At 49.3% G+C, this 11,448-nt stretch overlaps 4 protein-coding genes across 4 annotated transcripts, besides 12 other annotated features; all 4 read left to right on the top strand.

The window, feature by feature from the left end:
• On the top strand, window positions 1-1,837 carry Tc00.1047053506811.10 (kinesin, putative; the record flags this gene model as incomplete). Its single annotated transcript, XM_813105.1, has 1 exon — window positions 1-1,837. A coding segment is annotated over one exon (1,837 nt), but the record flags the coding sequence as incomplete, so codon positions are not given.
• Window positions 1-11,448: part of a sequence feature (heterozygous, Esmeraldo-like haplotype) that runs on past the window's edge.
• Window positions 2,209-2,274: a sequence feature (A-rich).
• Window positions 2,460-2,488: a microsatellite.
• Window positions 2,538-2,589: a sequence feature (T-rich).
• Window positions 2,633-2,656: a microsatellite.
• On the top strand, window positions 2,851-5,121 carry Tc00.1047053506811.20 (hypothetical protein, conserved; the record flags this gene model as incomplete). The annotated part of the gene is made up of 1 exon (XM_813106.1): window positions 2,851-5,121. One exon carries the CDS (start codon window positions 2,851-2,853, stop codon window positions 5,119-5,121), a length of 2,271 nt encoding a protein of 756 aa, XP_818199.1.
• Window positions 5,314-5,358: a microsatellite.
• Window positions 5,558-5,580: a microsatellite.
• Window positions 5,985-6,016: a microsatellite.
• Window positions 6,309-6,378: a sequence feature (T-rich).
• Window positions 6,843-6,865: a sequence feature (AT_rich).
• Tc00.1047053506811.30 (hypothetical protein, conserved) lies at window positions 6,899-7,645 on the top strand (the record flags this gene model as incomplete). Its single annotated transcript, XM_813107.1, has 1 exon — window positions 6,899-7,645. The coding sequence occupies one exon, from the start codon at window positions 6,899-6,901 to the stop codon at window positions 7,643-7,645; it is 747 nt and encodes a 248-aa protein (XP_818200.1).
• Window positions 7,998-8,056: a sequence feature (CT-rich).
• Window positions 8,109-8,145: a microsatellite.
• Tc00.1047053506811.40 (hypothetical protein, conserved) lies at window positions 8,197-11,448 on the top strand (the record flags this gene model as incomplete). The annotated part of the gene is made up of 1 exon (XM_813108.1): window positions 8,197-11,448. The coding sequence occupies one exon, from the start codon at window positions 8,197-8,199 to the stop codon at window positions 11,446-11,448; it is 3,252 nt and encodes a 1,083-aa protein (XP_818201.1).

Raw genomic sequence — 11,448 nt, forward strand, 5'->3', positions numbered from 1 at the left:
TGTGGTTGACGCCATTGTAGAGAAGCGGTCGTATGTGCCCTACCGTGATGCAAAACTTACACGTATTCTGCGCAACTGTCTTGGTGGGTCCGGCATGACGTTTATTCTCTGTTGCATTAATCCCTCCCATGAAAACTTTGAGCAAACAGTTGCCAGCCTGCGATTCACGCAACGTGCCATGAAGATCAAGAACGACCCCGTGATGGTGCTCAATATGCCGCCACTTTTCACGCATCAATACGAAGCGGGTGCGATGGGACTTGTGCAGGGGTTTCGCGAATTATGTGATGCGTACTATCAGCGTGGGATCAGAGATGCTTTTATGTACACCACCAGCACAGTCTCATCCATTGTGACCCACTTTGACGGCCAGGTATCGGATTCATTGCATGCCATGGCTAATGCCCAACGTCTTCTCATTGCACACGACCACGCCATGGCGGTGGATCAGGTGGGGCGATTATACAACCAACTTCACGAGGTTACGCGCCAGCGTCTACAAAGTAAAGAAATTGAGGAACATGAGCGGAAGCGGCAGCGTGAGACGGAGGAGGAGGTTGAAATTAGAAGGGCAAAAATTGCCCGGTTGGAGGCCGATGTGAAGGAGAAGGATGCTGACGTTGACACCGAGCTGGCTGGATGGGAGTACCAACTTTATGAGGCTCGACAGCGTCGTGTGACGCCATTAGAGTTGCTTTTATCTTCAGAACGATCCAAACGATGCCGCCTGCAATATGAGTGGGCTGTTTGTATGGAGCGTATTGCTGCACGGTGTGTTCCCACAATTATATCCCTTGGCCCCGTCACTCCACCAGTGGCAGATAAAAATACCGCCTTGCAACAACTGCGGCAGCAACTCCAGCAGTCTCAGCGAGAACTAGCGGACCTCACTGTGGCACATGACATGATTAAGGGAGACCTACCGGAACTGCGGCGCAAGGCTGAGGAGAACTCATGCGTTTCCACGATTTCGCCAGCCGCGTCGCTATCGCCGCAGCCGCGTCCGCATGGTGTTTCCATTGCCACAGAGGCAACAGATGAAGAAATAGACCAACGTATACGAGAACTAGAGGGAGAAGAAAAGGCGTTGATGTCACGCGCAGTTCACGTGGCTCGTTGTGAGAGCACTCGTCGTCTTCGGGAAACGTTAAAACCGCCGCGTTCACGCACGCCCCCGACAATGCGCTCTGCCGTGCGCCACGACAACTTTTCGCCTCCAAAAGAACAACAGACACCAATGGCAGACATGTATTCTGGAAATACCCGTGGGGATTGTGGCCGCCACGTGAGTCCGGTACAACAACGTAGTCCAACGCCACGCACCGCTCGCACCATCTTTCCCATAGCAGAGGAGAGCTCTGGGGTGGAGACGTTTGTGGTCTCAGAAAAAAGTGCGTCACCGAAAAATGAACAGCTTACAGATGGAGTCCGTAGAGCATTAGGCCTCTTGAGGGATGTCCGGAGCAAACTGATGAATCACACACGCGGTCGACAACGACGGGCGGAAGCTGCTGATAGACCCACCGCTTCTCCTCCTGTGGATGCTGCTGAGAATTATGCAAACTTTTCTGCGCCCGTTAACGCTCGTTCGAGTTCACGCCGATGCCGCCGCGTAGGATCTCATGCACGACAGGATGAAAACATGACTTTGGCAGAGATGTACATGCAGCGTGATGAGGGGAAGGGACACGAGGCAGTCGTTGGTATTGCAGCCCGGAGGCGTATTGAAAAGGCCCCTCTTCGGCCGAATGCTGAGCGTGCGTTGTGGCGCATGTCTATTTCTCCCACAAGCCCTTTTGTGGAGATGAAGTCACGTAGCCGTTCTAACCGTGGCTGATGGTGCGGGGGAAATATTCGCTTCCCTCATTTGGTCCTGTTTTCTCCCATTTTTTTTTTTTTTTTTGCTGTGCGTTTGTCCCTATATCCGTTCGATGATGTAACCACAGCGGTGATGTTGAGAGCGTCTGCTGTAGACTGGAGTTTTTCTTTTTTGGTTTTTGTGTGGTTGTGGGCGGAGGGGAAACGCAGGTGGCAGACGTCATCGGCTACTTTGTTCTCTCTCCTTTTTTTGTTGTTCCGCCTTTTTCTTTTTGTCCGGTTTTGTGGATGTTGCCTTTTGTTGTTGTTGTTGTTGTGGCGTTTCTCTACTGTACATACGAGGCGGCTCACTTAGCGCACTTTGCGGCTTCGCATTGTTTTGTCGGGAGCAAAAAAACACAAACACACACACACAAGAAAAAAAAAAAAAAGAGGGGAAAAATAAAGGCAAGAAAATTTTCTGCTTTAAAGAATTAAACATTTTATTCCTCCACCAAAGAGCAGCTTTTATGTACACACGTATTTATTTATTTATGCTCTTTTTTTCTTTGTTTCTCTCTTCCCGAGACAATTTAGATGCAACAGCTAGATACATTCATCTATGCGCGTACGTGCATGCATGAGAATACACATCCTTTCTGTTCTTTCTTTTTTTTTTCTTTTTTTTTTTGTCTCTCTCTCCCTCTCTCTATTTGTGAGTCTGTGTGTTACTGCGTGTGTTTTCTCTCTGTTTGTTGTTATTTTTCCTTTTTTTTTTTTTTGCTTTGCTTTGCTGCTTGGTCTCTTTGACGTGCACAACCAGCCACAAAGCGCGTTTTTTTTTTTTTTTTTTTTTTTTGTAAAGAGAAGGCAGCAGCGGTAAATAATTTTATTTGGCGGTGGGATCCAACACGTGAGTCAACAGCGGGAGTAGGAAGTAACGGTGAGAGAACACCCGGACGCACTCCAGAGCAAGGGCGGTGAAAGAGGACTGCCACGAGCGGGGCGTCGGCGTGGGGGTACACCGCCACCAAAACACCGTGAAGCTGCCATATGTCTCATGGGCGTGGAAATTCACTAGAGGCAACGGCGGATGAATTTTTTCACAGCATTTCTGTTGAACCGGACTGTCAAATTAAGGCTTACCCGAACGGGGCCGAAGCAGGCATCGCGCAAAAATTGCCTTTCGATGCCCGCATCGTGGAGGTGGATGGGCAGGCCGTCACGGACAGGGGTGAACTGCGCGAGATCCTGCTCTCTGGGGATGCATCCCGGCAAGTGTCTGTGGTATATGAAAAGAACAATGAGCCCTCGGAGCGGGTGAAAATCGAAGAAAGCGTGAGGTGTGACGGTTGTGTCAGCGGCGTTGCCCAACAGCCGTTGCTGGAGACCGTTTTGAACAAAATAGCTGACGAGGATCTGTCTCTACCGGTGTCCCAAGAAACCCCGGTACAATCATCTTTGTCAAAACTGTCGTCCCAGACGGCATTCTTGTTGGACACTGGGTCTTGTGCCAGTCAGTCTGCGGCAATGAAAGATGGGGAGGAGGATAAAACTTCGGTTGCCTCCAGCGACCTCACGGCGGAGACCACGGGGAGTGCTCCATGCTACAGCGTGGGTACAGGTTATTTAAACAAATTAAATAGCGTTCCTGAGCTGTTAGAATTTGAAAAAATAGATACACCTGCACGCACGGAAGATTCATTTCATGCAAACTTGAGACGGCCATCGGAAAATTCAATGCGGCGGCGCCTCATGCGGGCCGTGGAAATGGTGGCTGTCGGTCGGTGTATTGTTTGTGTCTGCTATGACGTCAATCCAATTGCCGAGATTGAGCTTGTGGCCAAAACGCTGAATATGCACATTGTTACAATTGACCTCGGAGTGAAGTTACGCCTAAGGCCGAAGGCAGAGGTGTTTGTCGAGCAATTCAAAGCGGCCATGTATGACGGAGCGTGGTTTGTTCTTGTAAATGCGCACAAGTCTATTGCCTCCTGCCGCATTCTTGAGGAGCTCCTCAAGGAGTCAGAGAGTCGTAACTTTGAAGGGTTCAGTTCCAACGCTAGGGTTATCATCTGCCTGGAACCGCATCCACACTTTCCGCGCTTTCTTCTTAAGGAGGCGGAGATTACGAGAATTCAAAGTTGCTTATCGGCGTCAGTGTCAGAATTGTCGATGGCAACATCGATGTCATGCAATCGACTTGTAACCGCGGAGTCATGGTACTCACGACGGACCTCTGGATGGGGTGTCCCAACAACCTCTGGCACAGTAGTGGGAACCACTGGGGACAAACCTCGTGTACGCATTAACGCTTCCGTAGATGTGGTGGACATTGCTCCGCGTGAGGTGGTGTCCGCGCCTCGAGAGCGCCCACTCAATATCCATGGTGCCGTTGTCCTTCGTTCCGCCTTTACTGGTGTGCCGGGCGATAAGTTTCTTTGCGTGGTCTCTGACGCTGTGGAAGGACGCTTTGCAGTGGGTTCGTCCATGGGCAATGTGTACTTTGTGGATGAACTTGGAAATTCTCTCATGCAAGCACACACCCACGAAGCCGCCATCTGGGACATCAGCTTTAAGGAGAGGTACCAATTTGCCACGGGCTGCGAGGATGGCAATGCAGTTGAATGGTCCTTTGAGATGGGAGGCATCGACGGGGCGGCACTATCGCCAACGTCATCTATATCTTTGGGGAACGACGTGTATTGCGTATCGTACGTGCATGGGCAAACGGTTCCACCACTTCTTATTGGTGGACTGAGCCGCAGTATTGTTCTTTGCAGTAACAACAAGCCGGCGCAGCATCTGACTATCTCGTCCAATGCGCAGGTGATGGACTGCATTCCTACGGGATCTGTTGTATTAGTGGGGGGCAGCGACGGGTCTATAACGGTTGTGGACGTCGCCTCAGACTCCATTGTGACGTCCTTTAAAGGACACTCACGTAAACTGCCAGCACTGACAGTTCGAGACAACAACCAATTCTTTACCGGGTCCTTTGACAGCACCATTCTTTCCTGGGACTACCGCGTCCCTTATCGCCCCACAGGAAAGCCCATGATTGATGGGTTGCCATCTGCAAACTTTACACACACGCTGCAACTAAAAAATTATGTGACGGGTCTTCATGTAGATGATGTACATTTGGCGGCGAGTGTTGGCGAGAATTTGTACCTGTGGGACGTACGCAAACTAACGGAGGTATTGGGAGGGTTTCCACAGGCCTGGAAGGGCCTTTCTCGTGGTGTGCGGGTAAACGGCACTTCCCGTTGCGTTGTAACCGCATCACAGGATGGATACGTACGTTTCTGGACCTTTGTGTAGTGAGGAAAGGTGAAATGGGAAGGAAAACCCTCGTCACTTGACAACAAGCAGAGATAAAATTTAAAGCAAAGTTTACTGGAAGGATGCGAAGCGTACGTGAAAATAGGCAACTGTGATTCATGCTGAGAGGAGATTACAACCATTGTTTTTGTTTGCAATGGTTCTGCAAACACACTACCCACCTGATCGTAATATATATATATATATTTATTTATTTATTTATATTTATTTATTTATATAAGCCATAAAGGGATGTGATAGAGAAGAGAAGTGCATGTGCTTATAAATCTTCAATTAAACGGGTTACAAACACCATTCCATATGAAGAACACATGCTCGGGAAGTTGTGGTTTTGCTGAGGGCGGGAGGTCACAATGAAAAAGTAAAGGAGGGTTTTGATTACACGTATCAGAGCGGATGTTGTCTTGTTTTGGATTTATTATTATTATTATTATTATTTTTTTTTTTTTTTTCTTTTCTTTGGTGGCAGTTGTGACTGCACATTTACTCGCGTGACTGGTGGGGCGGTGGAAGCGGATGAATTGGCCACAAACTCACACACGAGAGAAATAAGTGCAAAAAAACGACAACAACAACAACAAAAAACGAACCAAAATTATGCCCAATCTCCCTTCCATGGGGGCGGGCGGTAGATGAGTAACTGACGGGTGGGAGGAGTGGGAACGGGTGCCGCAACAGGAGACGGAGGGACGGAAAGGTTCACAAACTCTTTTCTAATGTATTCATGCATCCAACGTCTTCCCTCCATTCTTCTCTCCCTCTCTTTCTGTGTGCGTGCGTGCGTTTGTCTATTTCCCTCACACGGAGGGAAATTTGCCCCTTTTGCCTTTTTTCCTTTCTTGTTGTTGTTGTTTTTTGTTTTTGTTTTTGTTTTGTCACATGTGCTTTAATTTTTTATTTGTTTGGCTGCGCCACTGTTGGATTTAATGGGTTGAGTCCGGGCGTGTTTTGCTGTGTTACGTGGGTTTTGTCGTAATTTTTACATCGGAACGGGGTCCCCAGACACGCATAAACGCATACAAACAACAGTTGCATCAGACGGCAGCGCATCATTAGTAATGATTTTTTTTTTTTGTTTCTCCATTTCAAGGCACGCCCTTTCTTTTCTCCCCTTTCATTATTATATCCTTTGCGCACCTTCTCCTGCTTCTACTCGCCTCTCAATGTTTTTTTCTTTTGTTTTTTTTGTTTTTAAATTATTCTTTCATTTTTTTTTTTTTTGTATTTTATATTTTTGTGTAAAAAAAAATTCAAGACTTTCACTCGTGAAGGCAACACGTGCACCCCTCGCTCCCCAGAACCCATGGCATTACATTTGTGCCCCGGCACGACGCGGATTGTGCGGGCTGAGGTGCGGAGCACGGCACTGCGGAATGGTTGACTTTTGGCTTTTTGAAGAAACGCGTCCATTCGGTAATGGACCCCTGGTGCCGCACGATGAGGCTGTCGGCGACACATTCACGAGGGAAAAAAAAAAATATATCTTCTTTTGGCGCTGGTTTGGGGAGAAGCAAACGGATCCGTGATGCTGTGCCGTGGGAGCAGCATCACGAACGGTGCGTTGAGGGATGCGGCGAAGCGCTGTCTGTGGCGGTGGCGTTTGGAGCATTTCTACAGCATTCACAACCCCGAAAAAGTTGCTTCTGTGAGTGCAATTATCGATGCGTATGCGGGCGCTAAAGAAGAACTTATGGCGGCGGTTTTTTTTTTTTTTTTTTTAATTGCCCCCTCTTGAGGTTCTTTCTGATTGTGATATATGTTTTGTGTGTACATGCTTGCATCTTTCCGTGGACACTGCGGGCGGCAGGAGCGCTCCAACATGGCACGCACTTTTGCCCTGTCTTCCTACTGTCCCATCGTTTATGTCTCTCTATTCCTGCCTCCGCCGTTCAGTGGAGGGGAAATTAAAGAACGGATGACTGAAGAAAGCGTGCCGCTTGTTATTGTCTTTGATTTAGACGGTACACTATGGGCTCCAGAGATGTATGAATTGTGGGGTGGTGGTGGGGCGCCGTTCAGGGCGGACCCCAGCGACCCAAACGGTGCCTTTGACAGGGCCGGCACAAATGTGCGTCTTCTCGGGGAGACGCGGGAGCTGCTGCAGAAACTTTCAACCGATCCAAAATGGAGCTCCACATCGCTGGCAATTTCTTCCACATGCGATGAGCCCCGCTGGGCGATGGAGCTCCTGCAGCTCTTTCAATTCACCGACAGCTCTGGGAGACGCGTGCCGATGCTCTCACTCTTTGGGGATCTTGTGGAGATTTACTCCGCTAATAAGGCAAGTCACCATCGGACGATTCTGCGCAAGCTTAGGGAGAAGGAAATAGACGTCAAGGAGGACTTTTCTCAGTTTGTTTTCTTTGACAACCAGACGAACAATATTGAGAGTGTCTCCTCGATTGGCGTAACGAGTGTTTACTGCCCAAGAGGCATGGTGAGCGGTGTGTTTGAGAGGGGGATCCAGCAGTGGCGGGAGAAAGTGAAAAGAAGCGTCCTGTAAAAAAAAGAAATGTCATTCCTGCCGCTCCAGGAAGATGACGGAATGCAACTGGAGCGAAGCAGAGAACAAAAGCAAGCTCTTTTTCCTCCCCTACACAAATAGAGAGTGACAGCTGAAAGGCCTACATTTTTTTTTTTTTTATGCTTGTCCCAGAAAAGCAAGCTGTCAGTGATGCAGGGTTTTTGCTTTGCCCGCAACAATTAGGCTCTGCCATCATGATGACGGTTCTTTTGATCGGTGTTGGGACGTTTTTGATGCTGTTGATAATTGTCTTATTTGTGTGTCTTTTAAAAGACGTTCCTTTTCTTTTTGTTTCTGCCGGTTCGGCTGCTTACTTCCCGTGTTGCTAATGTTTTATCACCTCTTCCCTTTTTTTTTCTTCTACTTTGCTTCTCTTTTTTTCACTTTCTTAATTGCTTATAGAGGACGGGGGAACAAGAAGAGGAAAAAAAGGGGTTAACAAATACATATATATATATATATATATATATATATATATAAGGATAACGACCGCGGCATCCAACACGATACCACGGTGTTGTCGCGTGAAAATGGGGAAATTTTCCTTGTGTATAGAGAGTAATTTGCGGGAAGTGAATAGCCTTCTCGCGTTTCACAACGTCCACCCGCAGGTCCGTGCAGATGTGCAACGACGTCTGCAGCGCCTCGCTTACCGCGTCTATGATCACATTGGAACCCTTGTACCAGGCCGAAGTGAGCCTGCAGAGGACGTCTGTGCGGCCGTGGTACAGGAGCTTGTCGAGAATACGATACAAAAAGCTCTTCCCAGCGTTGAACTTGCCGCAGAAGAGAGGCGGTCGGCGGCGTTTCAACAGCGCACGAGAGACCTTGAGTTTGAACTAAGCAAGAGTGAGCAGCAGTGCCGTGAATTGGAGGAGAGCCTTGATCGTTTCCGTAAGGCGCATAATTTTATGCTGCGTTGTTACTTTCGTGAGGTCCTCTTGCTGCGATACCAGCTGCAGGACGCCATGTGGAGGCGACGACGGTCGCATCATTCCCAGGCACAAGGTGGGCATTTTGGTGAAATTTTCAGTGATTCCATGTCACGGGGTTTGCTGGCCGTTATTCCGGAAACCAAGACGCCGAAGTCGGAGTATGCGCTTCCGACGATACAAGCATCGTCGAACCTGTCAATTTCGGAAGCCGTTCAAAATAACTCCACATCTTCTGGCAGCGCTGAAGCCATAATGGACTCCGAACCCCAGCTCTCCACGACAAGTGAATTGGGAAAGAATAATGCGCCGTCGTTGCCGTCGACAACGGGGGCTGTCGCAAAGCAAAGCAACGCGGTCGTCAAAGTCTCATCGTTGACCCCAATGCCTACGGGAGAAGTTCCCGCAAAGCACGTCACACCGATACCAGCGGTCCTGGCAGTGGAGGGAGTCTCTTCGTTATCCCAACCGGCCGAAATGCCACATTCATCACCGTTAATATCAGGAGTGACAAGACCGAAGCCAGCCCCTAGGAAGGTAAAAACAAATTTTGTGACTGTGAATGCAGTTTCAGTGAAAGGAGTTGTTCAACTTAGGACGGCGTCAACGCAGACCATCCCGCTTATGGGTGATGACAGTGTGGGCGCCGTTTTTGACTATGAACGGTACATCCGGCAGCTGAACCGCCCTCGAAGAGGAAGTGCATCATCTGTCGAGGCTGAGATGAACAAATCACTCAAGCCTAAGGTCTTGTTGGAGGAACAGCGACGGCGAAAGGCAAGAAAGCTTCAGCTTATGACACAGAAATTTGCTCAATATCAGGAAAATGCTGCCAACGCAACTTTGAGCCCGAGTGGAAAGAAAAGTGGAATGCTCCAAGCGTTCATTTTACGCCGAAAAAACTCAGCGGCAATGGAGGGGAGGAAAACGCTACTGGAGGAGTTCAATGAAATTTATCTGGGTGTGCGAGGATTACGGGAGCAGCACTTTAAGGACATGGTGAGATTGAAAAAAGAGATGGACTCCATAGAGTCGAGCGTGGCCCTTCTATTGGGATTTTTTGGGACATATGCGGAAGAGGTAAGCCGTCTGGCAGCCGTCTTGTCGTGTGAGGAAGGGGCGGCGATTAGTACGATGAATGTTACAATGAAGAAGGAGGACGATCCATACCGGCGACGTGCGGTGATGGACTACTTCTCTGCTGCGGCCTCCGTGGGGGCAAAGGCGGTGTTGAGCTCAGAAAAAAGGGAGGATGAGGAGATGAAGGAATTTATAACGCTGGAAAAACAGGAGCAGCGTAAACGGCAAATTTTGTTTTGGGAAAACAACCCGGTGACGTTACGCGCGAAGGCGGCCTTTTTTGAGCTTCAGGCGGCAGCAGCGAAGCTGCGGGAAGAGTCCTCTTTTCGAAAAGGACGAAAAGGGGCGATGGAGTTTTTGCCAACTGTCATGGGATACGACGCGTTTAGTTCAGCTCTTTTCAAAGACTCGATCAGGGGCAAAAGTGAGCAGGAAGAAGAAGAAGGGAACAGGGCGCTTCTGTTACTTTCTCGGGAAGAAAAACTCAAAACTCTCGTTCAGCTTCGCATGAAGCGTATTTCCCATCGTGCTCGGCATCGTACTCAGTTGCGTCAACTTGCGGATGGCGCAAAAAGAGGGAAGAAGGGGGAATATCTGCAGAAAATACTTCTTCGGGCATCGTTACACGAGAAAACAGTGGAACGGCTGACACGGATGATTAATAGGCTGTTGCGTGACTTGGGTCTCTCTGGTGAGGACTTAGAGGCTGAACGGGCATTCTTTACGAAAAATCTCGCAAGCTCCCCATATTTATGTGAATCCGGAGGGAATTTGCGGGAAGACGAGGAGAGCGGGGTTGTGTATGTGCCTCTTCCAGTGAGCACGCGGCACGCGGGAGATTTGTGTGCAGCACTGTCCTCTAATCCAGCAGGTTATATCATGTTCAACGATGAGGTCATTCCCATTGCCAACGTGACTTATAGCGCGCGTACCGGTCTTCCTGATAACGTAGAACAATTAAGAGGACAAAGAAGTGCTGCCGCGGCAAAAGCAGGCGGGAGAGGTACGCGGCGTGTGTTACCATTTCATGGTACTGTGGTTGACTACTATCCTGGAGTGCAGTTGGGAAGTCCGTTAGGCGACAACCATGGACCGATGTACGTCTTCTGGGATTCAGACGAGGGGTCTTTTTTTCTTGTGAAAGATGGATTAGATGCTGAAAGAACTGCATCTCAAGGGGCGCCACCACTGACGGCGTGGCAAGGGCATCAGCAACAACTCGGACAGAAACGTAATGTACATCTCTCGACGATATTGTTGTCCCCGCCGTTGCCTGAACCTGAAAGAGTGAGACCGTTTGTGACTCACAGCTTAGGTGCTTTCGTCACATCGCCTAGGGCTGTGTCGGGGATAGAGACATCGCCCGTAGTAAATTACGCGTTGGAACGGGTAACTCCGGCTCCGTCTCTTGCTCTGCAAGAAGAGCGAGGCAAGCTGCCGTCGTGCTCTCCGCCTGCACCGCCCACAATCCGGCCATTTCGCCCAATGATTGTTGGGCCAAACAGAGAAGAGAGGGATCTAATGCGAATCGAGTCCCTGTCGGCGCGGCGGGGTGCGGGAGGGGCAAATAAAGTGACATCTTTATCATATGGAGCAGACACGGCACTGGCACGTCTTAAAGACGCCCAGCGCGAACGCCAACAAAAGACGGTTGCGTCATCGAAACAGACACCCAAAAATGGCAAAACACAGGGGAGAACACCGAACGATCATTTCTTCCGCATGCGGCTTCCTTATAAACGTTTGCCACTGCCGCCAGTCTTCGAGTAG

The sequence above is a fragment of the Trypanosoma cruzi genome, genomic scaffold (genome assembly GCF_000209065.1).
Source record: "Trypanosoma cruzi strain CL Brener 1047053516747 genomic scaffold, whole genome shotgun sequence".
Classification (NCBI taxonomy): Eukaryota; Euglenozoa; class Kinetoplastea; order Trypanosomatida; family Trypanosomatidae; genus Trypanosoma; species Trypanosoma cruzi.